The 18,717-nt window shown below is 55.6% G+C and overlaps 1 protein-coding gene across 1 annotated transcript; it reads right to left on the reverse strand.

Moving 5' to 3' along the window:
• Window positions 1-1,173: 1,173 nt before the first annotated feature.
• Window positions 1,174-14,353, reverse strand: LOC146428394 (protein-arginine deiminase type-2-like). Its single transcript, XM_085080380.1, has 16 exons — window positions 14,250-14,353; window positions 11,248-11,434; window positions 10,797-10,866; window positions 10,467-10,528; window positions 10,269-10,386; window positions 9,624-9,749; window positions 8,608-8,786; window positions 8,369-8,472; window positions 7,739-7,850; window positions 7,551-7,658; window positions 4,984-5,135; window positions 4,178-4,322; window positions 3,253-3,346; window positions 2,520-2,605; window positions 2,300-2,428; window positions 1,174-1,538 (listed from the first exon to the last, which is right to left on the reverse strand). The coding sequence occupies exons 1-16, from the start codon at window positions 14,351-14,353 to the stop codon at window positions 1,305-1,307; spliced, it is 2,010 nt and encodes a 669-aa protein (XP_084936506.1). The 3' UTR covers window positions 1,174-1,304.
• Between the last annotated feature and the right edge of the window lie 4,364 nt (window positions 14,354-18,717).

Here is an 18,717-nt window from a genome sequence, read left to right on the forward strand (position 1 = left end):
ATTTTTAATTGATTTTTTAAGTTACCTGAAGCAATGCCCACTTTTAGCCAGCACAAGTTAAAGACCCTTCTTCACAGAGTCTTATTTTGATCATTAAATCACTGAAACCTCGAGTTTGTTAAAACTAACCCTGACAGGCTTCAATAATGCCAAAGGGATTTGAAGATTGGTCACCTCGCATGTTAAATTCATGGCCCTTGAAGGATGCTGGAGTAACCAGAAGATACAGAGGAGATTAAGGTCTGGAAAGTTGGAGATTCCCAACTGGAAAAGTTGAGAAAAGGGTGGTAAAAGGACTAAAGAATGTGGCTCAGCTTAGCATGAAGAGAGAGAAATCAGTAAGCCATAGTGGACAGAGTGCTAATCAATGAAGATAATTACTAGAACCAATGAACAGTAATTTCTTCATTAAAAACATGTAAATAAGTGAATATATTTTGTGTTGATGTGGAGGCTGGAGCTTTGTCAGCCACACACAAACCCTGGCCGAGAATGAAGCGATGCCTGACCCATCAACACTAAAAACACAGCATTAGAGACAATTTCAGAGGATTTTGGTAACACCTCCATGCCTCTGAGGGCCTCCCTCCCTTCCTCTCCCAGTTATTCCCTATGGTTATTTAATTTCCAGGCTTTTTCCTCACAGCAAATCCATTTATTGAGCGAATAGTAAGCAACACACGCTGGGAAAGCCACGGGGGGCAAAGATCGAGGGAAGAGGAGGAGGAGGAGGAGGAAGAGGAGGAGGAAAAGGAAGGGGAAGAGGAGCAGAAGGTCTAAGGGGTGAAGTGCCATCATTTGAAGGTGAAGGGCTGGCACTGGACTCTGGTGCAAAGATGGAGGGAAGAGGAGGGAAAGGAGGAGGAAGAGGAGGAGGTAGAGGAAGAGGAGGAGGTAGAGGAAGAGGAGGAGGTAGAGGAAGAGGAGGAGAAGGTCTAGGGGGTGAAGTGCCACCAGTTGAAGACAAAGGGCTGGCACTGGACATTGATGCAAAAATGGAGGGAAGAGGAGGAGGAAGAGGAAGAGGAGGAGGAAGGGGAAGAGGAGGAGAAAGTCTAAGGGGCGACGTGCCACCATTTGAGGGTGAAGGGCTGGTGCTGGATGTTGGTGCAAAGATGGAGGGAAGAGGAGGAAAAGGAGGAGGAAGAGGAGAAGGAAGAGAAGGAGAAGGTCTAGGAGGTGAAGTGCCACCATTTGAAGGTGAAGGGCCGGCACTGGACATTGATCCAAAAATGGAGGGAAGAGGAGGAAGAGGAGCAGGAAGAGGAGGATGAGGAGGAGGTAGAGGAAGAGGAGGAGAAGGTCTAAGGGGCGAAGTGCCACCATTTGAAGGCGAAGGGCCGGCGCTGCACGCTGGTGCCGCAGCGCACCTCGCCCAGGCTGCCGTGGTAGGAGGCCACGTCCTCCAGGAAGCGGCAGCGCAGCCCCAGCGGCTCCAGCAGCGCACGGATCCGCCGCTCCAGGCAGCACTCGCCCCCGGCTATGGGCCCAAAGGGCTTGGGGATGCCCAGGTCCTGGGCCAGCACCAGCATGGTGACCTGCGGGGTGACATCAGCGAGGGTCGAAGCCAAAGGGAAGGTGTTGGTCACCTCCACCCTCCTTGTGCTGCTTTTTGCAGCTACCCTCCCTCAGGATTCCAAATCCAGCAGAATTCCCCTTTTTTGTCATTAAAACACACCTTACCCCTTGCAGTTTCACTGCTTTTTTGCCTCAAAACCCCACTGCACCACAAAGCCACCAAGCTGAGTTAGACTTGTCTTTATCCCGCAGATATTTCCTTTCTCTAGACAGCTGATTTTTTTGTGGGGGACAACTTCAGGGACTCATCCTGGGAAAACACACCTCACCCCTTGCAATTTCACCACTCCAGCTTTGCCAAAAGGAAGACGTTGGTCTCCTGCACTCTCCCCAGCACTGTTTGTTGCAGCTGTCCTCCTTCAGAATGCCAAATTCAGCAGAATCCCCCTTTTTTGTTGCTAAAACATGCCTCAGTTTCACTGCTTTTTTGTCTCAAAACCCCACTGCACCACAAAGCCACCAAGCTCAGTAAGACCTGTGTTTACCCTGGAGATATTTCCTTTTTTTGGGGGGGGGACAACTCTGGCAGCTCATCCTGGCAAAACACACCTCACTTTGCGATTTCACCACTTTTTTTGCCTCAAAACCTCACTGCATCACAAAGCTACCGAGCTTTGTTAGCCCCATGCTTATCCCGGAGATATTTCCTTTCTCTACACAGCTGATTTTTTTTGTTTTTTTGGTGTTTCTTAGGAAAACGTTGGGGCCTCGTCCCCCTCACCATGTTGGGGAAGTAGGGGATGGCTTTGCCCTGCTTGTCCAGCTTGAAGAGGGCCGGCAGGTCGATGATGTCCTCCTCCTGCAGCCCCAGCTCCTTCTTGAGGATATCCCTGTTCCAGTCGATGCAGCGCTGGAGGGGACGGAGCAGAGCCAAAATCCACCACTCCCCGCAGTGGTCATTGCCAGAAATTGGGATTAGAACCCGGAATATCGAGGATTACCTGGACGTACTGGTTCTGCTGTGCCAGGACGTCATTGGAGAGGACCTTGTTGATGGTGACTCGTTTGGTGTCTGTCCCTGAGTACCCTAAAAGGGCAAGACCCCCTCAAAATCCAGCAGCGCTGGCTTGAGATGGGGCATAGAGGTGGAAAAAGCCCCCAAAAATCCCATTTTGCTGGGACTGGGGACAAGGCTTGGGAAACTGAGGGAAGGAAATTGGAAAAGAGCATTGGATAAGTCCTGTCCTGCATCCTGCTGCCCACAGGAATGATGGGCGGAATTTGCTCCGTGGAGAATTTGCTCCATGGAGAATTTGCTCCATGGAGAATTTGCTCCACAGAGGATCATCCCCCTCCATGGGGTCACCTCCAGTTTGGGGACAGCCAGGTTCCCTCAGTGACCTTGAGAAACCCTCAGAGATACAGACAGAGCACACGGGGTTCTCCCAACCCCACCATGGATCCAAATCCCAACTAGAAAGAAACAATCCTGTGCTAATTCCGGGGGCCAGCAGAGCCACCAGTTGTCCCTCTCCGTGCCGGAGCCCCGCTGGCATTTCCCAAATCTCCATCCTGGGGAGCAAACATCCCCTCCACGCCGAGGCCTTTATCCCTGCATCCCACTCACTTTCCCGAAATAGGGCCGGGGGAGGCCGGGGCGGCGCGCAGGCATCCCGCTGAAGGACGGACCATGTCCCCGTGTGCTCCCAGCTGCCACCAGCCCTGTCCCCTTGCCTTTGAACATGGTGGCTTCTCCCTGGCCCTCCTTCTGCTTCTCGCGGAAGAGCCGGTAGCAGGCGGCAGGGCTGGCCAGCAGCATCCGGAATCGCTGGGGAAACACAGCCTGGGTCACCCCTGAGGCACCTTTTTGGGTCCTTTTTGCAAAGAACCTGAGCTCAACCTCCTGAACTCTAAAAATCAGGTGATTTTACTGTTATGAATGCCTTTTTTGCGGTTATTTAGTGCCTTCTTGCTGTTATTTAGTGCATTTCTGCTGTTATTGAGTGCCTTTTTTAACCCACAGAGTGTCTATGGCCATAAATATTCCTGTTTTGAGCCATCCAGATCAAGGCTCAGTTTCCCTGAGGGAGAGATTTGTGTGAGAAGCAGCAAAAGCCACGACAGAGGGAAGAGAAATGTTCTGAAAACATGTGGGCATAAGTATTCCTTTTTTTGAGCCATCAGGGTCAAGGCTTGGTTTCCCTGAGGGAAAAATCCATTTCAGAACCAACAAAAACCATGGCAAAGGGGAGAGAAATGTTCTGAAAGCATGTGGGCATAAATATTCCCTTTTTTTGAACCATCCAGGTCAAGGCTTGGTTTCCCTGAGGGAAAAATCCGTGTCAGGAGAAGGAAAAGCCATGCTAGAGGAAAGAAAACTGCTCTGAAAACCTCTGGGAGATGCTGAGCCACTGCAAAGCCCCAGGAATTTGGGGCTGGGATTTCTTAGATACCTCTGCAGGCATCTTTCCCCTTCCCTCTGAGTTCATGAACAGCCCAGCAAGTCCCTTCTTTGGGTTCAGATCCCTCATTTTGGGGTCATTTTGGGGTCAGGAATGAACCCCAAGCCGGGGGTGTCACAGGAGTGACCCCTGGGGTTTTCTAGATGGGATTAATATCCCAGGACAGGAACCTGGAGCAGGATGAGGGCTCTGGGTACCTTTTTGTCAGAGGTGGGGACAAAGGTGACGAACTCGTTGACGTTGCCCACGGCCAGCCAGTCAGAGTAGAGCTCCACGGGCGCCTGGACGCGCTGGGCGAAGAGGAAATCCCGCACCAGCCGGGTCATCCTCCTGCCGCCGGATCTGCGGGAGATTCCCGTCGGGATATCAATGACGATGCATTAGGATTTTTAGCGTCTGTATTTTTGTGTGTCTGTGGTTTTAGTGTATGACCCTGGACTCCATAAGGGTGCTAAACTGCTTGCTCCCAGCATTTTAGACAAAATGATTCCTCTCAGGTGGAAATCCAAAGACACTTTGCTGCCTCAGAGCCCCAAAATATGCAAACAGCAGTGAATTAATTGGGGGGAGCAAATTTGGAGTAATGACATCATCACCTGAAGGTGTGATTGGAGGATTAGGGCTTGATATGCAAATGGACAGAACTTATAAAATACAAAAAACTCGTGACTCGCTGTCCATTTTGGGTGTAGCCTCTCAAGTAGGCTTCTTTGCCCTAAATGCACCTTAGAGACCTTTAATAAGGCCTTTAATAAGGCCTCTAATAATTAATCTGCTTTTTATCCTCCTCACTTTGTCTAGCCTCTGTTTTAGGTAAGCCATCAAGGCATCGCTGCCACCGAGGTGGAGCAGCCTGGGAGTGTCTAATTAACCCAATTAATCCGGTTTGGATGACATTTCAGGGCGCTTGTTGAGCCTTTGCTCCCAAATCCATGCTTTTCCCAAACCTGTGTTTTTCCCAAATCTGTGCTTTTCCCAAATCCGTGTTTGCCTCTTGTCTTACGTGGGGAAGCTGCTGCCGATGAGGATCCTTCCCAAGGGATACTCCTTGCCGGCCACAGCCACGGGTGGACTGACCTCCACATTCCCGAAGGAGTCCAGGCTGGCCACGGCCTCAAACAGGGGCTCCTTGTGCACGTAGCCGAAATCGGGGCCCTGGGGAAAGAGGAATGGCCCTGAATCCCAAATCCCAAATCCCAAATGGGTTTTCTTTCCCCTGCTGGGTGGGTGAGGACACCAAGAGTGAGGCCTGTCCAGAGTGAAAACGGAAGGGAAGCTTAAGGGTAATTTCAGGGAAGTTTGAGGGAAGTTTGAGGGAAGGGAAGGGAAGGGAAGGGAAGGGAAGGGAAGGGAAGGGAAGGGAAGGGAAGGGAAGGGAAGGAAAGGAAAGGAAAGGAAAGGAAAGGAAAGGAAAGGAAAGGAAAGGAAAGGAAAGGAAAGGAAAGGCAGGAGGAGGAAGATCTGCAGGTCACGGAGGCTCAGGAATAAAAGGCACAATCCAGGAATAAACGGCACATTCTGGGAGCAGAGCCGAGGCCTGGAGCTGGGGCCAGATCTCCTGTGTTATCGCAGGTTTAAGTGGCCACATTAAGCTCATTAGGCAGCCCCGGAGGAGTTCCTGGATGGCTCCGGGAGGGAGACGAGCTCCAGCCCCTGAGGGTGACTGTGCCCCGGCTAAGAGCCACCCCGAGGGCTGCACGGCACTTAAATCCTGCTTAAGCCCTGATTTCCAGGACTTAAATATCTGAGATTGAGGTGCTGTGCGTGCAGGGGTAATTAGTTCTTGGCTCCGTGTGCCAGAGCCCGAGGGAGCGTTAAAAACCAGGCAGAAATGGCGGGGATGGGATTCAAATCTCATTCTACAGGGACGGCATCCAAATCCTGCTCTCCAAGGATAGGATCCAAACCCTGCTGTCCCTGCTCTCCAAAGATGGGATCCAAATCCTGCTCTCCACTCTCTCCAGGGGATGGGATCCAAATCCTGCTTTCCCTGCTCTCCAGGGATGGGATCCAAATCCCATTCTACAGGGATGGGATCCAAATCCTGCTGTCCCCACTCTCTGAGGATGGGATCTAAATCCTGCTCTCCAAAGATGGGATCCAAATCCTGCTCTCCCCTTTCTCCAAAGACAGGATCCAAATCCTGCTGTCCCTGCTCTCCAAAGCTGGGATCCAAATCCCGGTCTCTCCGCTCTCCGTTGGAGGCAATGCAGGCTTGGAGCTCCAGCAGCCCCTGGGATGGGATCAGGTGTCCCTCAGGTTTGAGTTAAATCCTAGTCACTTATCAGGGCTGGGTTTCCATAGGGATAAACCAAACATACAGGTCAGAAAAAACCAGCAGGGAGACCTGAGGGTGGGCAACTTCCACCTGGAAATTCCCTTTGAAATCCAGGGTGTTTGGAGATGCCGGGATAGAGAGAGCACCGCTTTCCCAAGGCTCCCCGGATGTTTTTGGGGTGCATTTCTGGGGGATGGCTGGGATCAGATCCCTTCTCTGCGGGTGCTGAGGGAGGGATGAGCACGGAGCACCTGCTCCCGACTCATTTCAGTTTAATAAACCCACGGAGCCCGCCCGGTTTCAACTGTCAGGGCTCTGGTTCATCCCAGGTCCGCAGGTCGCATCCAAGGCCTATCAGTTCCACACTGATTTTCAGGGGATAATTCCCTCCCGTCTCCTTTTTCCCTGGCATGGGCTTCCAGGGGCTCGGGGCTTGTGTTCCTAGCTGGAAAATGAGATTGGAAACATCGGGGTGGGGATTAGGGGAGGCTTCAGAGCAGAAATTGGAGGATAATGTGTTAGCGGCTCCCAAGGCTGAAATTGCTGCCCTAAATATGAAGCAGAGCAATTCCTAAAGAGGGCAATCCGAGCGGCGGATTCGCTATTCCCGCCCCTCCGGATGAGTCTGGGACTGGATGTACTCATGCCAGGCATGAGGAGCGATGGATTCCAGCGCTCCCGAAAGCCCTCGACCTTCCCCAAAGGGACAAAAGCTGGGACTTGTCCTTGATTCCCATTCCTGCCTGGGGATGTCCTGCCCTTTCCCCATGGCAGAATCCCAAAGGGATCACTTGATCCAGGCTTTCTCCATGCTGGGCTGTCCCAAAACACCTCATCCCTGGCTTGCCATGCTCTTTTCCCTGGCCAAGGAGCCCACAGGGATGTTCCTGGTGCTGGCTGCATCCCGTTCTCTTCCCAGGATGTGAATTGCTCCTCTCCTGCTCGGAATCTGCCGGATATTCCCAGGCACAGAGGGGGAAAGGAAAACCCAGCCCATCCCTGGGATGCTCAGGGGGAAGGAATCCCATCCCAGAGCTTGGCAGGAGCCTTTCATTCCCAGAGGCGTCAGCTCCTCCAGCACCCTCTGGATCAAAGGTTTTTGGGATGAGGCATCGAGGGAGGAGCGAGGCTGGCGGAGGATGGGAGGGAAACTCCATGCAGAGCTGTTAAAATCTCATTTTCCAGGCAATTCCATGCAGCTGAGTGCAAGGAGGATTTTAGGATTGGGAACATGGGCTGGGAATAAACACTGGGAGCCACTCCCCAGGGAATGCAGGGAATCTTTCTCTTACCAGCAGTTCCTTGACTGGGAGTTGCTCCAAGCCTCTCTCCCGAGGGGAATCCAGCACCACCGGGAAGCTCTTGTGGGGAGCCTGGGTGTAGCCGAGCTCAATCTCATCCTGGAGAATCGAGGGAATCCACCTGGGGTGCTGGCAGGGAAGGGTTTTCCCAGTTTTCCCGGTTTTTGGAGCCCCCCTACCTGCATCCAGCGGTCCCCACGGTTGATGTAACCGAAGCAAATCTTCAGCTTGCAGCCAGCCTTGGCCACCAGGCTCTGGATCTCCTTGGTGAACAGGTAGTTGTCCTTCATGCTGGGAAAGGAGGGAAGGGTGGGTAGGATGGGAAGGATGGAAAGGATGGAAAGGATGGACATTCCCTGTTCCCAGAACCAAGGATGGAAAGGATGGAAAGGGTGGAAAGTATGGACATTCCCCGTTCTCAGCACCAAAGGATGGAAAGCATGGGAAGGATGGGAAGGATGGACATTCCCTGTTCCCAGCACCAAAGGATGGAAAGCATGGGAAGGATGGGAAGGATGGAAAGGATGGAAAGGATGGAAAGGATGGAAAGGATGGAAAGCATGGGAAGGATGGACATTCCCTGTTCCCAGCACCAAAGGATGGCAAGGATGGACATTTCCTGTTCCCAGCACCAACGGATGGAAACAATGGAAAGGATGGACGTTCCCTGTTCCCAACACCACAGGATGGACATTCCCTGTTCCCAGCACCGAAGGATGGACATTCCCTGTTCCCAACACCACAAGATGGACATTCCCTGTTCCCAGCATCTCCCCAGCCCTGGTGGGTCTGGAAAGCCCTGCCCATACCTGCAGACAAAGAGGTTCACTGGGGCCAGCGTGTTGGGGGTCATGATCCACGGAGCCACCCGGAACAGCACCGTGTCTGTGAAGATCGGGGAGTGCGGGATGCCCTGAGGGAGCAATCAGGAATCAGGGACTTCCTGCACACCGTTCCCCCCAAACCCCCTCCCCCACGCCGTTTTTGGGATCGGTCCATGCGATCGCTCTCCGTGCCGTCGCCATCCCATTCCCTGGAGTTCCCAGACCTCGGCCAGGGTCTCCAGGAGGCTGACGTGGATGGACACCAGCCCGGGGAAGGTTTCGTCAGGAAAGCGCAGCCCCTCCACGAAGAAGTCGAGCTCGGCGGCGCTGCCGGGATAGGGCACGGCGTGGAACAGCTTGCGGCGGCCCAGCACCTGCACGTAGCGCTGCCCGAAGAAGGGATCTGCCAGCAGGGAGAGGGGAAAACGGGAAAATCCCGAGGTTTTGCTGGGATTCGAGCCCATTTCCTCAGGCAAGGAGCTCCCATGCTCCTGCTGCGCCAGAGTTTCTCCACCTCTGTGGAGATCCAGCTGTGAGAAGCAGGCATTAAGGGATTTGGGATTTTGTTGTGGATGAGGAGGATGAGGGAAGACATCTCAGCCTTTCCTTGGATGGAGCAGCCCTTGGGAAGAGGTCCTTGTGGAGTTCCTGCTCCTCCATGGGAGGACAGTGCCGCCATCCCTAGGGGCTTGGAAAGGGCTTTGGGGATCCCAAAAACATCGGAGAGGAGGAGTAAGGAGAAGAGGAAGAGGGGAAGAGGAAGAGGAAGAAGGGGAAAGGGGAAAAGGAGGAAGGGGCAGAAGAGAGAAGGGGAGAGGAAGAATGGGAAGAGGGGGAAGGGGCAGAAAAGGAAGGGGAAGAGGAGGAAGAGGAAGAGGAGGATAAAGAGGAAGGGGAGGAAAAGGAAAAGGGGGAAAGGACAGAAGACGAAGAAGCAAAGGAGGAAGGGGAAGAGGAAGAACGGGAAAGGGGAAAAGGAGGAAGGGGCAGAAAAGGAAGGGGAAGAGGAGGAAGAAGAGGAAGGCGAGGAAAAGGAAGAGGGGGAAAGGAAAGAAGAGGAAGAGGAAGAAAGGGAAAGGGGAAGAGGAGGAAAGGGCAGAAGAGGGAGGGTTGGAGGAAGAATGGGAAGGGGAGGAAGGGGCAGAAAAGGAAGGGGAAGAGGAAGAAGAGGCAGGATGGTGGGTGAGGAAGAGACAGGGCGGGAAGGAGAAGAAGCAGAGGAAGGGGAGGAGGGCCTTACTCTGCACGTGGAACACCCCGACGTTATCGGCGTCACCCGCAGACACCCAGAGCACAATCTCATAGCCACGAGGCAGGCGCTGGGGTCCCTCCGTCCTCAGCACCATCGGGGCCATGTCCAGCACATCTGGGGGCACACAAAGCACATCTGGCGGTGTCAGCCGTGCTCTCCTGGAGTCTGGATCCCCTTCCCAAAAAACCTGCTCTTCCCTTGGTGACCTGGGAACACCCCCAGAGCCAGCACCTCACGGGCTCCGACCCCAAATGTCCTTTTTCCCTTTCGTCCTCCCTGCCTGTCCCGGCATGGCCTCTCCGTGACCTCGCCATCCCGCTGGCTCCGCGTGGGTTGGGATTTCCAGGAACGGCTGGGTGGATTCCTAGCTGCCTTGCCCCGAGCTCCTTCCACCCGCGTGAAGCATCCCCAGCCCACGCCGCGCCAGCCCTGCAAGCTCGGCTGTTCCCAGCCCTGCCTCCGTGCCCCGCTCAGCGTTCCTCCCGCAGAAATTCGCCTGTGGGAAGCTGACTCGGCAGCTGTGGGGAGCAGCTGGTTCCCGACCTGGTTCTGCCTTGGAGAGGTCATGGAGAGGGGACGGTGGGGAATGCTGAAGGGTTTTCAAGAGCCGCAAAAAATCCTTTTGAAAATCACCTTCCTTGTCGAAGATGTGCTGGTGGTCACAGTCGGAGGGTGGCACGAAGGGGAACTCCTTGTCGCAGCTGACCGGCAGGATGGCCCCGTGGCCCTCGGGTCCCCAGGCCCAGCTCGCCTGAAACACCCGCGGGGCTCAGCTGGCTCGGGATCCATTGATCCCACGGGTTTTCTGTGCACTGGGGGAGGCTGAGGTACCTTGTTGGGGCTGTTCTTCTCCACCACTCCATCCTGATCTGCATCCACGTCCAGGGAGATCCCTGCGGGGACAGAGCCCACCTTCATCCCAGGGCGTGGAAAGGGTGGGTGGGTGCAGAACCACCTAGACCCCGCAAATTTGGGTTTGCCATCCCCATCCCTCGTCCGGGCTCCAAGGGGATGGATCCTGGATGGATGTGAGACCTGCCCCAGACCCCGCAAACTTGGGTTTGCTATCCCCATTCCCACCCCCATTTCCATCCCCATTCCCATCCCATCCCTGCTCCAGGCCCCAAGGGATGGGGATGGACACAGAGCCTCCTGACTCACCAATGCCAGTGAGGAACACCCCAGCCTGGTTGATTGGCTTCCCTCCCTCGGCGTAGAAGCTGACAGTGACCTGCAAACCCCGAACGCCATGGTGGGGAAGGAGATCTCCCTCTGTGGAGGCCCCACTTCCCTGGATCCATCCCACTCCTGGCATTCATCCCACTCCCTGGATCCATCCCACTCCCCAGGATCTATCCCAATCCCTTGATCCATCCCACTCCCTGGATCCATCCCACTCCCCAGGATCTATCCCAATCCCTTGATCCATCCCAATCCCGAGATCCATCCCACTCCCCAGGATCCATCCCACTCCCAGGATCAATCCAAATCCCTGGATCCATCCCACTCCCTGGATCCATCCCACTACCTGCATCCATCCCACTGGGATCCATCCCACTCCCCAGAATCCATCCCACTCCCCAGGATCCCAGGAATCCATCCCGCTCCTCACCTTGTTGTCATTGACCTCAGAGCTGGCCTGGCTCATGCTGACCCTCAGCGCTGTCCCCTCGTGCAGTGGCCACTTTGTCCCAGAGCTGGCCACAGGCTCGGGCTCGGCGCAGCCCCGCAGCAGCACCTCCACGCTCACCCCCTCCGTGTGCTTCACCCCAAATGCCACAGCTCCGGCGGGGGCAGCCCTGCCAGAAACACCCAAATTCCCAGGGATTTGCAGGGAAAACACGGCATTCCTGCTGGGATTCACGGCACGGCCAAGGCTGGCCACGCCGGCGTCTCCACGCTGACCGCTGGCACTTTCCTGCCTTGCTCCCTGCCTGGGAACAGGAATGAGCCTGGATTTGGGGCCAGCTCAGCTCTACAAATGTTTGTGGCCCCCAGGGTTGACACTTCCATGCATAAATCCAGCACTTTACTGCCCTGCTCCCCTCCTGGGAACAGGAATGATCCTGGATTTGGGGCTAGCTCAGCCCCACAGTGGTTTTGGCCATCGCTGCAGATTAGGATCTGGAATAATCCCAACCAAATTCTGGGTGCTGAGCTGGGATTGGCACTTCCATGGGGAAATCCAGTACCTTTCTGCCCCTCTCCCTGCCTGGGAACAGGAATGATCCTGGGTTTGGAGCTGACTCAGCCCCACAATGTTTTCAGCCATTGCTGCAGATTAGGATTTGTAATAATCCCAACCAAACCCTGGGTGCTGAGCTGGGATTGCCACTTCCAGGGAGAAATCCCTGTTTGTTTTCCCCCTGGTGTTTAAAGCTCCTCAAAACGCCATGGCCATCCCTCCGAGAGACTTTTCCATGGGATGCTCTCATTTTGGGGGATTTTATGCCAGCACTACCCTGCTCCAAGACTGATGTTCCCTTGTTCTTCCCCATCCCTCTCCCAGCTCCTTTTCCCAAATTTCCCTGCCTTTCCAGGTTATTATTTTCGGGCTCTTTGCCCCGACACCCGAGACCTTGCATTGCTCAGGTTTCTCGGATGCCGCCAGTCCCACCAAAGCTGAGTTTAGGGAAGGGGGGAGGAAATCCGAGCACTCCTTCTCTCCCGCCTGGGTGTTCCTTAAATCTTTAAATTGCTTTTAATTACACACGGAGAAACTGGTTTGGTTTCCTGGTTTCTTGGATCTGGGGATCCCACTGGGAAGAGCTTTGCCCTGGAGAGGGGCCAGGGGAGCCATGACTGCGCTGCTCGGCTTGAATGTCGAGGGCAAGATTTGCACGGACCAGAATTAACCCTGGAATGAGCTTTCCAGCTTTTCTTTCCCTCTGGGGGAATAATTATCCCAGAGTTCAGTGCTGGGTTTGTTTCAGGGGAGCAGGGTTGGAGCTGTGGGGATTTCCCACTTTCCCAAGATTTTGGGATCCTGCATTCTTCCCTTCCTTTCTTCCTTTGCAGTCCCTCCCTGCGGCTCCTGCTGTTCCCTCTGCTCTCTGGAGTTTTCCAGGATGTCCTTGGATCCCACAGCGGATCAGAGCCAGCGTGGACTGGGGGTAAATGCATGGATGGTCAAAGCTTTCCAGGGATTTGTGCGGATTTGCAAAGCTCGGGAAGGGTTTGGCCCACAAATTATGTCAAACTGGTCAGGGCCGTGGGGTTTCATAGGGAAAAATGAAGGTTTGGGAAAGCAGAGAGAAAAATGAGGAGCAGGGAAAGCGGAGGGGAGAATGAGGGTTTGGGAAAGCAGAGGGAAAAGGAGGGTTTGGGATAGCAGAGGGAAAAGGAGGGTTTGGGAAAGCAGAGGGAAAAACGAGGAGCAGGGAAAGCGGAGGGGAAAATGAGGGTTTGGGAAAAGAAGAGGGGAAAAGGAGGAGCGGGGATTCCTGGAAGGATAAACTGGGGGAAAAGGAAGGAGAAAGGTGGAAGTGGAGGACGAAAGGGAGTTTTGGGGCCCCCGCTGATCTGTGGGGTTTGGGAGAGCAGAAGGAAAATGAAGAGCAGGGATTTGCAGAAGGAGAAACAGAGAGGAAAGGTGAGGAGAAAGGTGGAGGAGGAGGAGGAGGAAGGGGTGTTTGGGGTCTTTCTCACCTGGGGACATTGACGTGGACGTGGCTGCCCAGCAGCTGTGGGGTTTGGGAAAACAGAGGGAAAAGGAGGTGCAGGGATTGGCAGAAGGATAAACGGGGAAAGGTGAGGAGAAAGGTGGAGCAGAAGGAGGAGAAGGAAGGGGAGTTTGGTGTCTCTCTCACCCGAAGAGGTTGGCATGGACATGGCAGCTGTGGGGTTTGGGAGAGCAGAGGGAAGACAAGGAGCAGGGATTTGCAGAAGGAAAAATGAGGAGCAGGGATTCCCAGAGGGATAGAGAGGAGGGAAAGTTGAGGAGAAAGGTGAAGAAGGAGGAGAAAAGGAAGTTTTGGAGTCCCTCTCACCTGTGGACATCAGCGTGGACAGGGCTGCCCAGCAGCTGTGGGGTTTGGGAAAGCAGAGGGAAAAGGAGGAGCAGGGATTCCCGGAGGGATAAACAGGGGGAAAGCAAGGAGCAAGGTGCAGAAGGAGAAGGAGGGGGTGTTTGGGGTCCCTCTGACCCGAAAAGGTTGGTATGGACGTGGCAGCTGTGGGGTTTGGGAAAGCAGAGGGAAAAGAAGGAGCAGGGGTTCCCAAAGGGATAAACGGGGGAAAGATGAGGAGAAAGGTGGAGCAGAAGGAGAAAGAAGGGGCGTTTGGGGTCACTCTCATCCAAAGAAGTCAGTGCGGACGTGGCTACCCAGCAGCTGTGGGGTTTGGGAAAGCAGAGGGAAAACGAGGAGCAGGGGTTCCCAGAGGGATAAAGAGGGGGGAAAGGTGAGGAGAAAGGTGGAGCAGAAGGAGAAGGAAGGGGCGTTTGGGGTCACTCTCATCCGAAGAGGTCAGTGCGGACGTGGCTACCCAGCAGCTGTGGGGTTTGGGAAAGCAGAGGGAAAAGGAGGAGCAGGGATTCCCAAAGGGATAAAGAGGGGAAAGCAAGGAGCAAGGAGGAGGAGGAGGAGGAGGAGGAAGGCGCTCGGGGTGCCTCACCCGTGCACATCGGCGCGCACGGCGCTGCCCAGCACGCACACGGCCTCGATGCGGTTCCCGTGCTGCAGGCGCAGCGTGCGCTCCCCGGGCAGCTCCGCGGCCATGGCCAGCCGAGCCCCGAGCCGCTCTGCCTCCTCCTCCGGCCCGGAGCTCTGCCCGCGCGGGGGACAAGCGGAGCGAGGGGGCGGCTGGGCTGGACCGGTTAACGGCCCGGGAAAGTGATCCCCGGGGGAGGGAGGGACAGGGAGGGACAGGATGGACAGAAATGGACAGGGGTGGACAGGGAGGGACAGAAGTGGGCAGAGAGGGACAGGGATGGACAGGAATTGACTGGGGTGGGCAGGGAGGGACAGGGATGGACAGGGAGGGACAGGGAGAGACAGTGATGGACAGGGGTGGACAGAAATGGACAGGGAGGGATAGGGAGGGACAGGGAGGGACAGGGAAGGACGGGGGTCGACAGGGGTGGACAGGGAGGGACAGAGTTGGACAGGGATGGACAGGGAGGGACAGGGGTGGACAGCGAGGGACAGAGTTGGACAGAGATAGAGATTGTCAGGGATGGACAGAGGGACAGGGATGGACAGGGATGGACAGGGATGGACTGAGGGACAGGGATGGACAGAGATGGACAGAGGGACAGGGATGGACAGGGATGGTCAGAGGGAGGCCAGCTGGCCCCAGGCCCGCCCAGCTCCCAGCCCTGGGCACGCAGCTCCCCCAGCTGTCCCAGTGCCCTGCTCAGCTCCTGACCCCAATCTCGGATCCCCGCTCAGCTTTGGGATTTGGCCTCCGCGGGGGATCCGCTCCTCCTGCTCTCCAGGGAAAATCCCTGCCCGCTCGGCTTTCCCAGCCCTCGGGCCACAGCAGAACTCTCATTTTTCCCCCTGCTCCTTTCCAAAGGGAAGCTGGGAACCGAGGGAACCCAGGCGGTTCTGTCCCCTCAGGCCGCTCCGAGCGCGTCGGGAGCCATTCCCGCCCACGCGGGGTTTGCATCCTTTATGAACACCCAACTAAATATTCATTTTCCAGCCCAAACTGCTGCCCCAGATTTTTGAAGCCACAAGCAATTAGCGAGCAGCAGCAGCAGTGGATGTTCCCTGTTTTTATCCCTCTCGGGCTTTTCTTTTCCAGCCCTCCCCCCCTCTGCGTTTAGGGTGCACAGAATATCCCCAAATATCCCAAAATATCCCAGGCTGGTCCGGGGAGTTCTCTGAGGAGTTTGGGGCCGATTGGGATCAGATTAGGATCTCCTCCCTGTGGCTGCCCTAATTCCCAGCTCCCGGGAGCAGATCCGTGGGAAGGAGCTAATTCCCGAGGGTTTTCCCATGCTGGGAACTCTGGGATTTTGCCCGTTTGGGGTCTGGGGGTTCTTCCCGGGTTCCTACCGCAGGATTCCAGGCAGTGGGACTGGAATGTTCCCTGAGCCCTGAGCCGGGGCTGAGCCTTTGCGGGTAGGAGGTGCCAACAGGTGCCCGGAATTTATGGGATCCTTTATGGGATCAGCAGCTCCGGCCTGAGGAAAAGCGCTTTTATGGGATTGAGCTGGGATTGGGATTGGGATTGGGATCGGGATTGGGATGGGATGCTTTATGGGATCGGCAGCTCCGGAGTCTCCCTGCAGTCAGACACCTTCATTCCGGGCACGGGAAAAGACTGAGAGAGATTTTGGGGCGCTTTGGCTGTTATCCACCCTTCCAGCCTCTGCTGGGTTTCCCCAGAGTTTTTTTCCCACCTCGAACCATGCTGCCGCCCTTTTTCCCAGTTCTCCCCGTGGTCTGGGATGCTGTTCCAGGGAAGAGCAGGCGCAGCCCGGCGGGAGTTGATAACTGGTTTGATGTCTTGCCCTGTTGAGGTAATTAGGCTGACACGGCTCGTAAAGGCTCCCGCCTGCAATTATGCATGCAGGGTAATTAAAGAGGGGTAATTATCGGCTTAGGGAGATTATCAGACTTTCCTTGACAGAGTGGTGCTGCCGGAAGGGCGGGAAGGAACGCCCCGGAGGGATCCGGGAGGGGGCTGGGATTGGGGGAAGTGTTTGGGATTGGGACAGGCTGGGAATTGGCACAGGCTGGGATTGGGAAAAGAAACTGGGATTGAGGAAAAAGAGGCTGGGATTGGGTCAGGGATTGGGGGAAGGGGCTGGGATTGGGGGAAGAGAGTCTGGAATTGGGACAGGCTGGGATTAGGGTAAAAGGCTGGGATTGGGGAAAAAGAGTCTGGGATTGGGACAGGGATTGGGAAAGAGGCTGGGATTGGGGGAAAAAACAGGCTGGGATTGGGGAAGGAAATTGGGATTGGGTCAGGGATTGGGGAAAGAGGCTCGGATTAGGGAAGGAAACTGGAACTGGGGAAAGAGGCTGGGATTGGGACAGACTGGGAATTGGGACAGGGATTGGGAAAAGAGGCTCGGATTGGGGAAAGAGGCTGGAATTGGGGAAAGAGGCTGGAATTGGGGACACAGGCTGGGATTGGGGAAGGAAACTGGAATTGGGGAAAAGGCTGGAACTGGGGAAAAGCTAGCACCAGCCCCCAAAGGCTGAGCACATTCCCTGGATTGATGGCCATGGGATGCTGTCTATCCATGTGCCGCTCTCCCAGGACAAGGGGTGGGTAGGGAGAAGCTCAGCTTGGCTGGGTGACTCTGTCCCCTCCAGTCCCTGGGCAGGCCAGGGCTCAGGGCAGCTGCAGGAGGACAAGGAGGGAGCTCAAGAACCTCCCAAAAAATCCCGGAGTTTTGGGGCCTGAGGGAGCATCCAGGGGCTCCAATGGTGATGGGAATGAACCGTCTGCAAAAACTGCCTGGATCCAAAAGGACAGCGGGGTTTGGGCCCTGCAGCCCTGTGCTGTGCTTGGGGATGGGATCCTGGCTGGATTTATTTGGGAAGCACAGAATTCCCGGCAGGAATGATCTCCCTCCCTACAGATTACAGAGTATCCTAATCCCCATTCCTGATTCCCGTTCCCATTCCGGCTGGATTTTGGGAAGCACAGCATTCCCATCAGGGATGATCTCCCTCCCTGTAGATTACAGAGTATCCCAGTCCTCGTTCCCATCCCGGCTGGATTTTGGGAAGCACAGCATTCCCGGCAGGAATGATCTCCCTCCCTGTAGATTACAGAGTATCCCAGTCCTCGTTCCCATCCTGGCTGGATTTTGGGAAGCACAGCATTCCCGGCAGGAACGAGCTCCCTCTCACAGATTACAGAGTGTCCCAGTGCCCGTTCCCTGTGGGATTTAGGTGTGTTCCCTGTCCAGCTCTCGGCCCAAACCAGCCGAGCAGGATCAGGGCTCAATCCCAGCCCCGTGCCCAGTCCAAACCAGTGTGACCAGCAGGCCCTGGTGGGGAGCCCAGCCTGCAGCTCTGCGGGGCCACAGCACCATCCCAGCTCTGCTCCCTGCCTGCTCCCGGATTTTGGGATCCATCCAGCTCGTAATCCCCGGGAGAGCCAACACTATTCCCACCAGGAGCAGGGGTGGTGCTGGGCTGTGGGAAATCGGGATTTATCCATGATGTCCAGTGGAGTGAGGTCTGGGAGAGCCTGGAAGTGCCCCCAGCATTCCCCACCGGAGCGTCCTGACTGCTCCTCTGGGATCCCAGGGTTACGGGAGCTGTTCTGGGATTTGGGACATGGAGTTGGGGTGGCTGCTGCAGTCAGACTGGGGGACACCCTTTCCTGGGGAAATTCCGGGAATACTCTGCTTGGGCTGAGCACAGGCAGCTCGGTGCAGCTGTGGGGAGCTCACCTGGGCCTTTCCTGCTGATCCCGAAGGGGGTTGTCCTTCCCATTCCCTGACCTGCACAGATCCCATAGATCCCAGAGATCCCAGAGATCCCAGAGATCCCAGAGATCCCATCCCATCCCATCCCATCCCATCCCATCCCATCCCATCCCATCCCATCCCATCCCATTAACCCATCCCATCCCATTAACCCATACTATTCTCAGCAGGATGAGCCAAAGGGACACTCTGGAGCTTCTCTGTCCATCCCAGCAGGACAGGGACCAAAGGGACACTTTAGGGCTCTGTCCATCCCCAGTGTCCATCCCCATTGTCCATCCTCTGTCCATCCCAGCAGGACAAGGACCAAAGGGACACTTTAGGGCTCTGTCCATCCCCAGTGTCCATCCTCTGTCCATCCCTGCTCTGTCCATCCCAGCAGGACAGGGACCACAAGGACACTCTGGAGCTCCTCAGTCCACCCCCAGCTCCAGCCAGCTGGACCTGCCCTGCTCTCCCTCCTCGCGGGCAGCAAATCCTCCAGGATTGCCCCGAGACAGATGGATATCTCCAGAACCATCACCTTCTGGCAAAGGGGATTTTCCCGTGGGATCTCAGCCCCAAACCCCTCTGTTCCCCCACAACTCGAGGTCCGAGCGGAGAGAACAGACAAGTTTTAACTCCCTCGGAAAGCCTCTGCTGCTGTCGGTTGTTTTCCCCTCCCCGCCTGCCCCATAACCTGTT

Source organism: Lichenostomus cassidix, chromosome 21 (assembly GCF_008360975.1).
Source record: "Lichenostomus cassidix isolate B80296 chromosome 21, HeHo_3.0, whole genome shotgun sequence".
Lineage (NCBI taxonomy): Eukaryota > Metazoa > Chordata > Aves > Passeriformes > Meliphagidae > Lichenostomus > Lichenostomus cassidix.